General features: G+C 45.1%; 2 protein-coding genes across 2 annotated transcripts in view; one reads left to right on the top strand and one right to left on the bottom strand.

Annotated features, from left to right (window-relative positions):
• The window catches only part of LOC118785355 (alkyldihydroxyacetonephosphate synthase, peroxisomal-like), a 35,044-nt gene extending 25,938 nt beyond the window's left edge, over window positions 1-9,106 (top strand). Inside the window, exons 17-20 of the mRNA XM_036539967.1 lie at window positions 167-256; window positions 1,880-1,979; window positions 2,388-2,445; window positions 8,595-9,106. Of these exons, the coding sequence (XP_036395860.1) occupies window positions 167-256; window positions 1,880-1,979; window positions 2,388-2,445; window positions 8,595-8,716 (370 nt within the window). The 3' untranslated portion in view covers window positions 8,717-9,106. The remainder of the gene's footprint in view (window positions 1-166; window positions 257-1,879; window positions 1,980-2,387; window positions 2,446-8,594) is intronic.
• Window positions 9,107-15,979: 6,873 nt separating this feature from the next.
• Window positions 15,980-17,264, bottom strand: part of LOC118785404 (dual 3',5'-cyclic-AMP and -GMP phosphodiesterase 11A-like) — a 39,050-nt gene continuing 37,765 nt past the window's right edge. Inside the window, exon 20 of the mRNA XM_036540018.1 lies at window positions 15,980-16,195. Coding sequence (XP_036395911.1) covers window positions 15,980-16,195 — 216 coding nt within the window. The remainder of the gene's footprint in view (window positions 16,196-17,264) is intronic.

Below are 17,264 nucleotides of genomic sequence, written 5' to 3' on the forward strand. Positions count from 1 at the left end.
GCTCTGTCTGTAGCCCTGCACAGCTTTAGCGCCCTGTCTGAGCAACGTTTCTCTCGTTAAATAAATGCATGTGCATTTTTCCTCAAGGTTTTGCAGAAATTTTGCATGGTTTCATGCATGCAGTTTCGCTGAAGCTGAATTTGGCTTGAATGGTTCTGTGTTCCAGGGTCCTGGATCTTTGCAGGAATGTCAAAGAGCGCATTGTGAGAGAGTGCAAAGAGAGGGGTGTCCAGTTCTCACCCCTGTCCACATGCAGGTAAAGTTCAGCACGTGTTCAGCCATTTCCCTGCTCCCTTTCTGAACCTGAAATAACTGCTTCTGTTTCAAAGCGAACTTGGCTGGCCAGACTTTATGTTGCTCAGGTTAGAACTGACCTGTCCTTGTTACAAATCTGATCTATTGAATGAAATACAGTAAATTCACCTTTACACATACATTACATTATTGGCATTTATCCAAAGTAAACTTTACATTGGTTACAATTTTCACATGTTGTCCATTAATACAGCTGGATATTTACAGAGGCAGTTGTGGGTTAAATACCTTGTCCTAGGGTACAGCAGCAGTGCCCCAGCGGGGGAATCGAACCAGCAGCCTTTTGGTTACAAGCCCTGCTTCTAACTACTCTTGGTTCTCTGCCGTCCCTTTGGAGCCATGTTTTCCAACGGGCTGGCCAGGTTTAGAGGTTCTGTAACAGAGGAGCAGTGTGTTGTGTGTTTGACCTTCCTGACTGACCCCGGGCAGACAGGGAGAAGTAGCAGAGCCCTGCTCCATTACCCCGGAGGAGAGATTAGAGTGGCACCTGGTTATTCTTCAGCCATTCACTCCGACTGAAGTAGCTGGCAGCCAACAGAGGCAAGATTGATTTGGCACTCTAACCTCTGTAAAAGCTGCTGTTCTGAGCTGGGAGGGGGGTGTGTTAGGGGAAGATACAGCACCCGCACAGCTCAAAACATTAACCCCCCCCCCCCCCCCCCCTCCCCCGCCCTTTATACTGAAACAGCACAGACCACTTGCTTGTCAGCGTTCGGTTTCGGAAGAAAGGAACATGTGGTGGGCCTGGTGGTGCTTTTGGGGTGCAGTTAAAACCCCTCTGACAGTTTAGTCTATCGTTTCTCCTTATGACCACATGAAAGACAAAGTAACTGTAATGTAGCTAGTAGAAGCTTGTGTAGTTCTGTTATTCATAGCAGATATTATTAGTGTTGTGCAGTAAAGTATGATTTTAACAAAGGAATATCTACGGGGCCAAATCAGTCTTGTTCATTCTTGTCCACTAGTTACCCTGTAGGTAAATCCACATAATCATAAATATAAACAAAAATTGCACCTGCATTTAGCTTTTTTTAAGTAAACAGGTCAGTTGATCATCTTTTGTAAGAAAAACGTACATTCTCAAATAAGGTAGCCAATCATGTTTCTTTTTGTTGGTTTGTTTTGGATGGATAACCTGCAGATATACCCATTAAGTGCATTATAAACAGGGTGATGTGATTGGTTTAGTAAGAACAGCCCACAAGAACCCCAGGCTTTCTGCTGGATTACTGAAAGTGTGTCTGTGGTAATCCAGTAGTGTGTGCAGCTGCCTCTTTAATGGGCTGGTTATGTGATGGTCTTAAACAGGCCAGATCCATTATGCTCTCAGCTGTGAACGCCTTATGAGAACAGGGGTCAGAGGTACTCATTGAAGGCCTGGCTCCTTACTGCATTCAGAAAGCTTTGTATGAAATGTTTAAATTGTGTCTTTACAATCTCGGGATGCGATTCCCATGGTAACTGAATACTGCAGACGTGTTTTTGGGCAGAGAGGAGGGTTGTTTGTGTTGACGGTTGTGACAGGCTGTTTGTCCTGTGCTGAAATGCGCATTCTCTCTGCCAGAGTGACTCAGACCTACGATGCTGGTGCCTGTGTTTACTTCTACTTTGCCTTCAACTACAGAGGACTCGGAGACCCCATCCACGTGTATGAGCAAGTGGAGGTAATCTATCCGACCTATGTACACCGATTGCCATTTTTTTTTACTGAAAAATATCGAGAATATTTTACATAGAGAAGCTTAAAGCCTGTAGTTTACAGATTAAACTCACCACAGACCCCCTCTTCACAACACCACCCTCTTTTACCAGTAACAACTCCATGTGAACAAATGTCTGTTAACAAGCACTCATTTAATATCCTTCAGTCCTGTACATTGCAGGTGTTATGTATGAGAACTTAACGTATGAGATATGCTGAATGCAGTTCTGTATTATCCACAAACAACACCATTTTCAAAGCAGCTATCCACACAAACAGCGAACACACATACACAAACACTGATTGGTGGATTGATTGGTAAATTGACTGAGTGATTGGTTGATTGAGCTCTCTCTCCGCCCCTTCTCAGCATGCTGCCAGAGAGGAGATCCTGGCCAATGGAGGGAGCCTCTCGCACCACCATGGAGGTACAGTACAGACAGCAATCAAAGCAGCTGCAACACCAAACAGACCCACTGCTACAGACTACCCTGTAATACAGTACAGACCCACTGCTACAGACTACCCTGTAATACAGTACAGACCCACTGCTACAGACTACAGTACAGACTCACTGCTACAGACTACCCTGTAATACAGTACAGACCCATCACTACAGACTACCCTGTAATACAGTACAGATCCACTGCTACAGACTACCCTGTAATACAGTACAGACTCACTGCTACAGACTACCCTGTAATACAGTACAGACTCACTGCTACAGACTACCCTGTAATACAGTACAGACCCATCGCTACAGACTACCCTGTAATACAGTACAGACCCTCCTGCTATAGACTACTCTGAAATAAGGCAGTGCCCCCTGCTATAGTGTATTAAATGAAATTGCTTTTTCCACTCAATGTAATTTGTTACATCCTTCTGGTTTGGTGTTTGGTCAAATTTTCATGGTTACTCCCTGAATAATCCAAAAAATGATCTGGACAGATTTTGTTTATCCAATGTGTAAGTATCTCTTGTTTGATGTGTAGTCCTCATTTTTAACTGCAGCTTCTGTAATGTGTATTCTGTTGGATGGCTTCCTGCACATGTGGGAAATACGTTCCTGAAGAGAGAACAAATAGCAGTGTGGTGCTTCTTTGTTCTTTTCGACACGGACAAAATGAAACATGAAGAAGGGAAGAATACTCTGCACGCTATCAGGACCAAACAAAATGGCCGCCTTATCTATATTGCCATCCGCCCCGCTGCTTTCATGCCCCACTTCGGCCCATAATTCACTGCTGTCAAAAACAGTGTGTGATGAATCAGTCTATATTAAACCACAATTTTTATCAAGGCAGGGAAAGTTCAAAATTAGACTTAATAAAAAAAAAAAAAAAAAAAAAAACCCAGATCCTGACCAGTGTAAACGGTGCTCCCTGGGCTTCCTTATTTACCAAGCCCTGAACGGCAGCACTGTTGCCGTGGGCGGAGCCTGGATGGCCCTGCACAGCAGTGCTGTTGCCATGGGCGGAGCCTGAACGGCCCTGCACAGCAGTGCTGTTGCCGTGGGCGGAGCCTGGACGGCACACAGGCGGGGAGGGGAGTGGCCACGCTGAGCCTCTTTGTGAGCGCTCTCTGTAATTGTGATTAATATTGCTGGGCTCTGCTATCGGGACGGGGACAGGCGGGTTTGTCTGCCCACAATCACGGCGTGACAAATGGAGCTAGTTTCCCTGGGTTTTGTGTATCAAAGAAAACAGATGTAGTCTGGGAAGGCGAGGTGGGAGGGCACTGTGGGGAAATATAAATTATTTTTAACCTGTGTTTACAGCAGGCCTCGGTGCTGCCGAGAGAACCCCCCCCAGCGCCACCACCACCCCCCCACTCCCACAGCGATAACCGCCCATGACAGCATATCCTGGGAGTTTATTTCAGTAGTACTGGTTTAGATGCACAGGGTGTCCAGTGTATGTGTACTTTAATGCATTGATTCTAGATTCACATAAATAATGCATTCGGAGTAAAACAGCATTGCTACTGTGGTGCTTCTTGTTGCTTGCCTGTGTTTAGGCAGAGTTTTCTGCTTGGCAGCGTTTCAAACTCGGTGAGAGCCGCGGTGTGGTGTGGTTTCGGTGCAAATCACTGCAGACAGTGTTCATTTATCTGACTTTGTTCTTTTGGATGGTTTGAGTCCTGACCAATTTCTGCATTTCCCTGCTGCCTCTAACTCACTTCCACAGTAACCAGTACATACTGCAGTAAAACACTTGCATATATTTTTCTCTCTGTAGTTAGACTGACGGGATCCCCTGTATTAATGTAATGTACATACCATTTTATTTCGGGTCTCTGACATGGTTGGATGTTGAGGTGTTTAGCTTTGCAAGATCATGATCTCAGTGATTACTATTGTACAGCATTATTTGGCTTATTTTGATATGTTGCTTAAAATGTTCCTAATGGTCTTCAAAATGGTCTTTAGAGTTGGCTGTTCCCAGCTGAAAATAGCTCATGCATTAAGAGGGAATGTATTGAAGGCATGGACCCGTCCCAGTCATTTGGAAAAAAGAACACATCTACTGTATCTTTCTCCATTTTCACTTAATGTTTTCCAACAGTTTAAAAATGATTTGCAGTTCCTCTCACAGTGACAGGACCTCTGAGTACGTCCATGTGTGTTTTTGTCAGGGAGGTTGCAGCCCCTCCTTTAAGAGAAGGTGATTCTTTATTAGGTTACTGGAGATGTGGTGAAAAGGTTATGGCACATAAATCACCCTGAGAGTGAATCAGTCTCACCGGCTGTCCGACCTGTCACTGTGCCCTTTTAACTTCCACACACGTCTCATCCTGTAACAACAGAAAGTGGTCTGTGAACCCCCCCCCCCCCCCCCCCCGCCCCCCCATTTCCTTCCTTGTGTTTTGGCTCATCATTTGTCAGAGTGTCACACACTGAGAAGGGAGCTCTCCTCACAGCCCCTTCTCCCGCCCAGAGAGAGGCTCAGCAGTGAGGCTTCTTAAATGCATTGGAACCCCCGGGGGGTGCGGGGTATTACATGATGTTACACGACATTATGGTCATTTAGCAGATGCTCTTATCTGTGGCGACTTAACACGTAAAATTGTAGCCTATGTAATCCATTTATACAGATGGATGTTTACTGAAGCAATTCTGGGTTAAGTACCCTGCGCGAGGGTATAGCAGTAGCACCCCTGCTGGGTATCTAACGAGCAGCCTTTCCGTTACAAGCCCTGCTCTTTGCCACTGTGCTACACTGCTGCCCTAAAATGTGCATGAATACATTTCAGACAGTCTCTATAATGTCTCCTGCAGGATAGGATTTTCAGCTGCAGTCTTGTGATCACATCAGAACAATTGCAAAACGTACCAGAAAAATGGTTTTCCTTTAAATCATGTCCCTTGTACTACATTCAGTAACCTGTGCTAAATTTTGCATCTCTGCTTATCTCTTTACTGTAGTAAGCAGTGAAGCAATAGCTTGAGGTTTTGGTGTTTGTTGTATGTATTATGCTGATAATTTTTCCTTTATTAATGTTTTGGGGAAATATTTCCTCTGTAGATTGAGAAGGCGGTGCGTGCGTCTTTTTGCATGTTTAATCCGCTGAGTTTGGAGATTTATTATGATAGCGGGGAAGAGGAACGAAAAGTGACAAGATAGATGTGTAAATTATGTCTGTGACAGAGGTAATGATGCAGTCCTTCCACCTGCTGTTACCCCCTCCTCCCCCCAGCCGACGGAGGGAGGGGAGCGGGGAGCAGGTGAGGGTGGGCGGCGTCTCTGAGGTCCGTTTGGGAGGATCTGATTGGCTGGCGGCCGGCGCGTTCCCCGGGACCGGGTGTTGGGGTGGGGTGTGGGATGTGGGTCTCTCGTCTGTGGGGTGAGGTCGGCCGCTCCTGCCACCCCAGCTGATTATCTGTGTAATCCCGGGCGGCGTTTGGCGATGCTGATGACGCCACGCCCCGCTGGTTCCGACCCGATGTCTCCTGAGCTCGTCTCACGCTCCTGTCACTTCCTCTTAGCGTTAGCTTCCTTCTTCCTGTCTCCGATTTAGGGGTTATTAAAGATGTTTTTCTCGCTCGTCATTGGTCCGGTGGCTGACCCCTGCTTGGTGTCCCTCTGTGGTTGGGGTGTGAGCTGAGTACACATGCCCCCCCCTGTGTCCACAGGCACATCAGTGCTAACTCAGTCATTGCATTACATTCATTTAGCAGAAGCTCTTATTCAGAGTGACTTCCAGCACAAGAGAGTAGAAGTGTGTCCATACAAGTTATGTGAGCAACAGACCTGGATAACAGCACTCCTAGACCAGCAAGTGCATGACCAGCACCATCTAAGCATGACAGGTGTCCCTGTCTGTAGGTGCAGTGTCTCAGCCATCTTGGCCATAAATTGGGAGATTGATGGTCCTCTCCTACGCCCTAGCCTCTGTTAGCGTTAGCCCAGCAGACTCGGTTGGGAGAGGGTGAATGCCAAGCCTTGCTTGGTTCACCATCTCGCTCTTTACATTGCATTTACATTTATTCATTTGGCAGTCTCTTTCATCCAAAGTGACTTACAACTGAGGCAGAGTACAATGGCAGTACCCCTTACATATTTAACATGTCATGACAGGTAGAACTCCCGAGCTCTGCTCCCCCTCTCCAGCTGTGTTCCCGATGCTCCTCTGAGGTTACAGCCTCCTCCAGGCAGGAGCCGGGTACCAGGACACATGTCCCCAAACCCCAGGAGGGCGCGGCAGAGGGGCGTCTCAATGCGTCGGACAGGAAGCTAATGGAGCATTCAGCAGGGTCTCTCTCTGCTCTCAGCCTCCCGGAACCCAGACACCGTGTTTTACAGAGTGTCTCTGAGAGGGCCTGGAGCTGTCTTTAAGCTGTCACCTGGTTAAGGTGTTTTTCCATCTACAGTGCATTACATTACACTCATTTAGCAGGCACTATTATCCAGAGTGACTTCCAGCAGAAAAGAACAGAAGTGTATTCATTCAAACTGAATGAGCAACAGTGCTAGACCAGGCTAACAACACCTCCAAACCAGCGAGAGTGAGCAAAACACTATTCAAGCCCTACCACAAGTTAATTTATGCGACGTGACTAGACAAGGGAAGCCACGTATACTACGGTATAGTCCAGAGGTGAAGACCTACAGAAAGAGGCTCTCTCACCGCTCATCAGAAACAAATCCGTTAAGCTCCTCTGACACTGATATTTACTTTTGGTCCAGGAGCGGTTTATTTGTTCCTTAGATTAATATGCTTACATTAGGCCCTTCTCATACAGAAGTCTGTATCTGGCTGTGATTTTAGGGTACTCAATCTCATTACAGTGTCAAGGATTGAAGAAATGTCCCGTGAGAAAAATCATTCAGTTACAGAAGGAAAAATCCCACATTAAACGGGTGACTCTTCGGTTGTTTGAATGTTTTATTTTGTGAAAAATGAATCTGCTCAGAGCAAGATATTCATCCCCATGTTTACTGTACCGTTAAGCCTGTGTCGCGAACCCGTGATTAGTCTTAATAGGGTCTTATTTTAACCGGAGCTGGGAATAGCAGGGGAAAATAAACAGCCCCAGAGTGTCTGCCTACCCTCAGGCCTGTGACCTTCTGTGTTTAACGCAGAAATGTATCATAAAACGAGATATCCTGATCCAAACTCCCACTGACGGTATGAAAATTACCCAGAGGAGGAACGTGTTTGGTCTGATGACGTTAGCCTCCGAGGCTCACCCCGGCGGCTCTGACGTATCTTTATGTAAACGCTGCAGGAATTTGACTGTAAAGTGTGAGAAAACCGCAGAAGAAAGAAAGCAGGCATGGGAAAGCACTAATATGACCCCAGAATTTGTGTCAGACTCTCGGACGTGGGGCCGCTCAGACTGTGGAGGGCCACAGAGTTTAAAAAGCAGCTGAGCCAGGAGGATCGCCCTGCACCGCTCTACTGATCTAGGATCAGCCGTTCCCTCTTGGTGTAGATGCAGGCCTACGCAGCAGCTGGTGCGCAGAGCGTTCTGAGATGTCTCCCTGCCCCGGCAGGCTGCGCAGCTGGAGTGTAGCTGCCCAGACGGGCGGTGCAGCGCGGTGGGGTTTGGTGTGGTGCGGCATTGGGCACCTGGGCTGGTGCCACACTGAGGGGCAATGGCAAACCTGCGGCCCCCGGCTAGGCCGGTGCCAGGCCGCCTCCGAGTGCCGCCGTTATCGTTTTTCACCCAGCAGCAGCAGTGCGTGCGTACGCCCTCAGTGTGGGGCACAGCGGGCGCGTGTGAATGGCTTCCACGCCGGGGCGGGGCCCGGGAGGGGGGGGGGGGCGCAGCGGGGATTTGGGCGCTGCCTGGCGCTCGGTCCCGTCCCTGCGTCCAGGCCCGGCCCGTGGGCTCACGGCACCCAGCCCCCCTTCTCTGGGAAACGCGCCGGGCCCTAATGAGTTTGATAGTCTGCTGGGCTCCATAAATCACGGCATGCAAAACATTTCTCCCGCCTGAATAAAAGCATTTATCACCCGCTGTTTATTCACTCGCAGTCGCAAGATTGATCAGCCCTCAGCAGCTCTCACGCTCAAGCATTTCTCTCTCTCTTTTTTCTTTCTCTCTTTTTTTTCTCCTCCCTGGATTCAGTGGGGAAGCTGAGGAAGCCGTGGATGCGGGACGCCGTCTCCGGCGTGGGAATGGGCATGCTCAGGGCGGTTAAGGAGTACGTCGACCCAAAGAACATCTTCGGCAACCGAAACCTCCTGTGACCCGGTGTCTTCCTCTTCGGTCCAGACACCCATTTTCTCACAGCATCCAGTGGAGTTCGACACAGCAAACATAATAAAAAAAAAAAACAAAAAACAGTATATCAGTTTTCCAGAGCTGACAGCCGGGGCCTTTGTGGCGTGGATAGGCCTGCTGTTTGTAGCGTGTGGCTGTGAGCTGCATCGCAGTTCCACTCTTCCACTGAGTATCAGCGTGCTGTACAATTACACGGAAACACAAGCCTGTTATGCACATAGGCACTTCCAAAACTGTGACAGTGGTTAACCCTGCCGCTGTTCTGTCATTGGCCCGCCTCTGTTCTCCTGCACTGCTCACCTGGCAGAGACGTTAAACCATGAAAACCTGCAGGTGTTTTCACTGCACTTCATTAGCGTGGCGCTCCGTTATCGCGCCACTTTGCTACTGTAAGCAGTTTGTGGCACCTGAGGTAAAGTCAGGTGAAATTCACTCGATTTGTCTCATGGAATACATGTCCGTTTTTCATTATGTCTCATTTACGTATTGATTAATGTGTGCATTCATCTTTGGATTTTATTACCCCTGTTCGGCTGGTCTACATGCATACATACAGGTGGGCCTGAGTCTGGTAGTGGAAGTAATTTTTCGGGCCGGTGCTATGATGATTGTCAGTGGTGGGAGTTTGCTGTCTGTCTGGGGGCTGTGGTTTGTTTGTGAATCACTTGCATTTGGCATAATCCTAGCATTACGTTTCGGAGAAATGTTTCCTGAAGTACCGTGCCTTTAAAATGCTCGTGTCTTTCCTCTCTCTGCTTTTCGCCTCGTTAAATGTTACGCTGTCAAGCTTTCCTTTATGACAGCCACATTCTTTCCCGCGTCTCCTTCTGGCCAAAGTCCTGCTTTGAGTGTTTACAGAATCTCACTTTTCTTTTCTTTTCCTGCCCTTCGTCTCATGCCTTGTGATATCGAACTTCTTACTCCTTTTTGCAGCCATAGCTGTGCAAACAATGTCTTCTGAGAATTTTGCCGGAGCGTTTGAGAGATAGCTGTACTTTGCACCACAGTAAACTAACACTCCCTTTTGCCCTATCTATATGTATACACTACCCTGATCTCTGCAAAACTAGAGAATTGTTGTGGTGGCGGGTTTTGGAAGGGTGTATCTGGCTTTATTTTTCTGTTGGGTCCTTTTTTAATGGTAGCTTTTACGGTGCGGAGGTTCTTGCCTGTTATACAGTGCTTATAGCATTTAAAATAAGCCTGTTGTGTTCTTGCATTATGTGATTCAGTGTGAATGTGTTTGCGGTTGACTCCTCTGAATCCATGTCCCATGTTTGTACCAAAGATCTGCAGCATTTTAGATGCACCGATATATACAGAATCACCAACATATGGTATGTATATGTTTGTATTTGCTGTATATACATTATACATTTATACATGAATACATGAACACTTCAGATGTATGTACCATGTCAATACTTTGTATTTTTGGAAACTTCACATGCAAAAAAGCCAGAATGATCTTTAAAAAGATGTCAAATTTATTAATCTTTGTGACTGTTACTGTAACTACTACTGTATGCGTACCTTCAGGTTGTGGAAGATGACACTACATTAAAGCTCAGTGTGTATTTTTATAGCAATAGCTTCAGCTTCATATGAACATCATTACTGGGCCTGCCACTCACTGCAGACTTATCCCAGTGAAACCTGGTTAATAGTCTGATGTGGATTTTTTTTTTTTTTTTTTTTTTTTTTTTTTTACTGAAATATCAGATTCAAGCTTGTCTCACAACACTGAAATGCACTTCTGCCTACACTGACCGCTGAATATGCAGCTTATTGTTACTTTATTTTTTTTGTGTTTTTTTAGGTTTCTTATTAATTTAATTTTATTTTTGGTCCTGAACCCAAACCTATAACCAATGCAAATGCAAGGTGTGAGAAAGAGATGCAGCAAAGATACTATACTGTTTTACAGATATAAAATATCTCTGTTTGCTGCATTCCTTCTGCCTCCTGCTGAAATAGGTTGCCTTACTCTCCCATACAGTGGTGTCTCTTTTTCCCGTCCATCCACTCATGTCAGCCTTGAAATCTGGTGAGGTCATTTCTTCAGTGGAGCCTCTGTAAAGGAAAGGAAATGGCTTCCCTGCCAAGCTGGCGACCATTTTCTGATCTTCTTAATTCACTTCCAAAAGAGTCCAAAATGCTGAAAGCTAGAAATGAGAATGTTATTCTTTTTTTTGTTACGTTCAGTTCCTGTGGTAATATATGAATATTGGAGTATATTTTGTCAATGATACTGGTGCAATAAATGAATTGATAAAAGCAGGGTGAACGGGTTGGACCTCTGTGTTTTCCAGGTGTGTGTAAAAGCTGAAGGTTCGCACAACAACTGCATGATTCTGCCTCCTGATTTTAAAGGTTTTAGATTCACAGAAATATTACTTGTCTTGTTCGGAGACTGTCCGGTATATGATACCTCCCGTATAATGTGGCTCAGGAAAGCTAAAAAGCCAAAAATTTTGAGAAGTTCAACCAGGGGTTTCACATATCTTGGAAAACAAATGTTGACAATTCTGAGAACTCTTTTTTTTTTCTTTTACAGTGGCAAAATAGGATCATCCTTTTTGCTATCTTGTGTGATTTGATTTACTGTCAAGTCTATCAATGTCAGTGTGAAATTGCTGAAACATTCCCCAGGTTCAGGTGTGTAGCTGTTGGCTGGAACATTAAGCCGTCCACAAAATATCACTGGTGATTGCTATTCAGTGACAACAGCATCTGCAAATGTGCATCAGTATAGACACGTCTCTAATATGTCTGAAAAATGATTTACCCCTATTATTTAGACCTCAGTGTAGCCCAGGTTCATGGGAATTTGACCATTGCAGCATGGAAAATGAAAAATTAAAATCATATCCAAAAGACTTATCCGTAACGCATCATTGAAAGTCTGAAATTTGGCAGTAGGTCAATGTGTCTGCCAGACAAATATAAATAAACAGAGTGAATTTCAATGTTCAGACGAACTGAATAAACATATATTTCGGGGCATTGTTCATAGGGAAGTCTGTAATGCCTTCTTCAGAGCTGCCTAAAAGCCACAGTTACATGGTAAATGGAAGTTTATCTGGAAAGAACAGTGACCTTGGTGTGGAAGAGAGAGCATCTATAGAGGAAAACACAGGATGCTGGGAAGGAGAGTGATTGTCCTATGGTGAGATCTGAATGGAGAAAAAACATTTTCTGTTTATAGCACACCTTCATTATTCATGCCTTCCAGTTGCTTAGCAGATATTCTTATCTACAGTGACGTAGCAAACAATCCATGCATGTTTTTGTATGGCTGGATATTTACTGAGGTAATCTAGGTACGTAACTAAGAAAGTACCTAGCCCAGGGTGGGAGAATGCTGTACCACACTGCTATACTATGCTGTGGGTTCTGGCTGCAGTGCATTATGGGTGTGGTGAGCTCTGGCTGCAGTGCATTATGGGTGTGGTGAGCTCTAGCTGCTGTGGGTCTGGCTGCAGTGCATTATGGGTGCGGTGGGCTCTCGCTGCAGTGCATTATGGGTACGGTGGGTTCTGGCTGCAGTGCATTATCAGTGCGGAGGGTTCTCGCTGCAGTGCATTATGGGTTCAGTGGGCTCTCGCTGCAGTGCATCTCTCTCTCTCCCTCTCTCTCTCTCCCTCCCTTTCTCATTTCCTGTTCACCGTTCTCCATGAAGTTTGTTTTGTTGCGGCTGCACCCCCCACGCGGTCCCAGGGTGCAGCTCCCCCCCAATGCTTAGCTAGCCCCCGTGAAGGTCATAAAGACATATAGACATAAACCACCATCTCCACTTCACCCCACAGACGAGGAGGCCAGGGATCTCCACAGGACCCAGGCCTGATTCTGTCCTGCCATATAGATTCTCCCTCTGAAACAAACATAACCCCTCAGTCTGAAGTGATACAGTAACTGAGAAGGCAGCAGATTAGTGACAGACTGGCTCATTTACTCCTGTTGTAAATTCCAGTGCTTTGTGGTAATGTTGTTAATGATATTAACATGGATTAAATGGACCACTGTAATGTACTGCATCCTCCTCTCTGTCCCTCATCCTAGAGATCCTGTTCAGTCGGTATCACCTTTCCGTGTGTTTGAAATCACAGCACGTCAGCATTCTTTCCATTTGAAATGTGACTTTCGGGCTTTTAATTAGCGCAGTGGATTCACCTGTAACTTTCCAGGGGGGGAAACTTGGTCTCCCTTCTGGCAGGCAGGGGTAATGGGAGTTTATTTTTGAGTAAAAGGAATAGTTTTGGGGTAAGACTATATCAATTCAATGAAGCAACCACCATATTATGAACTGTACATATAAAAGGGCTGATCTCCCTAATCAGTGATAATGGGGTTGTAATGAATCTGTTCAATTAAACTGCACGGGTTTAGATGACTTTGGGGGACTTGCTGTTTGGACAATATCAACAGCAGATCTCGGCTGAACATAAAATTGGCTTTAATGTGCTCTAGCACTGAGTTACCATCTCGTCAAAGTGAATGTGTGTTTCATTATAAATATTATTATCGAAATTCAGAAAATGTCTGCTTTGAGTCTCAGGGCCAAACACTTCCAAGTACATTCATAGAATGAAACTGTATTATGCATGGATGTTAATTCTAGCCTATATGCAGGGAGAGCAGGCACCTTGACTTCTATCCAAATTGAACGTGAGAGCAGTAATTATGGACAACATAGCTTTTAGGCAAAAAAGGCAAAGCTTGCTCCACATGGGGGCAGTGTTGTAACACAGGAGTATCAGGTATGAGATGCGTGAAATATGGATTCATTCTGTGGGACACAAATGCTGAAGACACCAGAGAAGCAGGTAGAATTTGCAGCACAGATTTATTAAAACAGTCTTAACAAAACATTTTACATTACCAAATAGCATGCCTTTAAATATCCTTTCTGTGCACCTTCCAAAAGACATTGCATAACTTAGAAAAATATGAAGGAAACTGGACAACTGCATATGCAAAATATTCATAAGTTCCATCGAAACAGAGAGTAAAAATATAGTTAGAACGTCTTTGCATGAACACTCCACCTAGTATAATGTAATAACGTAACTCATGCAATTACATTCAAACATAAACCTAACTGAAGGAGCGTCTTCATGGACAGAGAGATTATCAAGCTGAGATGAAAATTAAGTTATCACTAATTGAATTTATCCGCATCTGGAATGGTCTTTGTCTGTAGGCTTGCTACTTAGACTGCAGTCAGCTTAACGCCGGATCCCATGCAATTCAAAATTCCAATCTTCAGTTTGCATTATATTCCAACCCCAAGAGCAGATAGATCCATGCCACACAAGGAGAAAAATACTCCAATTTCCAATGCAGTATTATAGAACATATACTCAATCCTCTAAAACTGTGTGCTAATTTAATATTGGCTTTTCACACAGGGATGTCTGTGGGTGTTTTTTTAAAGCAACATAAAAAATGCAAACACACAGAGTCAGTCTGTGACTAAGGAAGCTCTTACAGATTTGTTAAATCCATCTAGTGTGGTATTTACTGGATGCAGTAAGCAGCAGAAGTATAATTTCTGATGGCAGGCCCACATACTCAGCTCCTTAAAAGTGAGCATGACTTGTTTGCTCTCTGACTTAGCTACTTGCTTGCTGGGTAAACAAACAGCACATGCACTTAAGCCACTAACTGACTCAGAATTTGAATCTGGAGCTGGGTCTGATGAATAAGTTTGTAATCACGGGCTCCGGGGTAAAATAAGCATGATCCATTCAAGTGTACATCATGCCAGCCCTAATACAGCTCTCACTGTGTGTGGCAAATCCTGAAGGTCACTCTAGAAAAACTCGTTCAGCAAGTTCTACATCTGCAGAAAGACCATAATATTCAGGACATTCAGAAGAAACTCCACCAGAATTCAGACAGTCTCTCTAAACACGACAACACAAAATATCCTCCTAAAAGGTGCTCAGTGCTTAGCAACCACAGACACATATGCCAGTCATTACAATCTCAATATTTACTCAATTAATTAAATCAGCACTAACCAATAATGGCATAAAGTCACGTTTTAAAACCTGGAGAACAAATGCAAAATTCAAAGGGAATGCACAAATTGTATTTATATGATCTCATAAATGTACTATACCACACAATCGCTCAGGAAAGGAGGAAAAATTATGCAGAGTGAAAATTTCATGCATCATTTCATTATGATTTGTAAACAGGCACAGAGAGCTGTGCTTTCTATTTGCATTGCAAGCATTGCCCCACCCCCTGAAGGCATGCCCACACACATACACACTGCACACACACACTCACACACACACACACACACACACGCACACTGCACACATGTGCACACACACATGCATGCCCACACACATTTAAACACACACACACAAATACACACACACATGCCCACACACATACAAATACACACACGCATACAAACACATACATACGCACAAATGTACACATATACAAACACACATGCACGCATGCCTACACGCATACAAATACACACATGTGCACACACGCACACATTCCCATACACATATGCACATACACACAAACACGTGTACACACGCGTGCATACCCACACGCATAAAAACATGAACGTACAAACACATACACACATGCAGGCACATAACCCCTGATCCTTTAGCAATCACGCAAACCAAAGAGGAAACAATTCATTAATACAGCAAACAAAACCAGTCTGAAATAATAGATAGATGGCACTTGCATATTCCATTTCTTAAAAAATAGACAAATACAGTACAAAATGGATATATATGCCCCTGAAACATTCCTGTGAAAGACATTTAATTCAGCTAGAGGTCACATGACACAGCTCTGCCCTGGTGTCATTACCAGGAATGCTGGTGGCTCTCACCCTCCCTCCTCTCCTGTAGTGAAGAAGCATCTTTCTCACACAGCTAAATCTGACGTAATGCAGAGAAAGTGTCCCAGCTGCTAACTGAGTTACTCCTGTCTCAACTAACAGCTCTGAATGAGCTCCGGATTCTGATTACCGCTGCAAACATAATGCAGAAAGCAGCTGTGGTGTGGCTCTCCTCCTCTGTGGAGGATTAGCAGGGATGGAGAAACCCCTGCACGGGAGACTGTGTAAGCCTTGGGTTCGAAAAGCGAGGAGCAGAGCAGAGAGACCCTGCGTGCGCGACATCGCCAGTGCGTCACTGCGCAGCGGTAACGAGGCTCAGAGGACGCCCCAGAGTGAGTGTGAGCTAGCTGCTGTTTTTCAGGGGGTCGCTACAGCAGGGGGCGCTGTCGCTGCCCTCCGTGACGCCGCCGCCCGGTGACGTGGTCTTCCTGCTGCAGCTGGTGGGCGTGGCCCCCTCCTGGCTGCGCTGTCGCTCTCTGTGTAGCTCCTCCCACCTGGCCCTGTTCTCCCGGATCAGGTCCACCATTGGCTGCAGCTTTGGGTTCACCTTAACCAGGGTCTTTAGTGGGAGAAAAAGAAGGAAAAAAATGATCAGATTTGCTGATCTGGGTTCATTATAGAATACAAAAAACATGACGTACTGTGTATAAACATGATAGATGTTTTAACTGAAACACTGTCCCTTTGTGAGGTTAAATTAAAAAAAAAAAAACTACAGCATGTAGTTACTGTTGGTATCTTTGTTCCAAATGTCAGTTTAGCCAGTGTGATACATTTTCTTAAGTAAAGCTTTTGACAAAATACCTTAACGGCAGTGTGCTTTTCTAAACTGCAGGAAATTGATTTAAGCAGCGTCCGAATCACTTGGGTTTGCACAGTTTTCTAATTAACCTACATTTCTTCAGCCCTGGTTAGGCTGGAGAATATTCCCCCAACAGCTCCACACAAATAATACTGAGGCGGTACAAAGCCCCTGTCTGCAGAGAGGAAACTGCTGTCTAGTGCTTCACAGCAGAATAAATCCAGGATATTAAAACCTGTACAGAGACAGCAGGGGATCTATAGCGTTTCCCATTCCAATGTGCCTGATGGACTCAAACACAAAACCAAACGCCTCCTCTGGAAAGAGCAGGAACACAGGCTGTATACTGTAACTCACACTGAAACACAGCCTGTATACTGTAACTCGCACTGAAACACAGGCTGTATACTGTAACTCGCACTGAAACACAGGCTGTATACTGTAACTCACACTCAAACACAGGCTGTATACTGTAACTCACACCGAAACACAGGCTGTATACTGTAACTCACACTCAAACACAGGCTGTATACTGTAACTGTGTTGCACTCAAACACAGGCTGTATACTGTAACTCTTTAGAGATTATCCACTGCACTGAAACACAGCCCACTGTAACTCGTTTTCTTTTCCCCATAACATTGTTAGAGCCACAATCACACAGCGGAGTAAGTGTTGCCTGAAATGCATGGTGCTGTTATGCTATACTGGGCAGGAACATGGGGCTGATTCTGTCTGTGCACATCTTCAGAAAATTCCTGCTGAATTATATAAAGATGTGTCATTGCACGGTATGTTAACAGGCAATAACACAAATCCTTGGACTA

This window comes from Megalops cyprinoides, chromosome 11, assembly GCF_013368585.1.
Source record: "Megalops cyprinoides isolate fMegCyp1 chromosome 11, fMegCyp1.pri, whole genome shotgun sequence".
NCBI lineage: Eukaryota > Metazoa > Chordata > Actinopteri > Elopiformes > Megalopidae > Megalops > Megalops cyprinoides.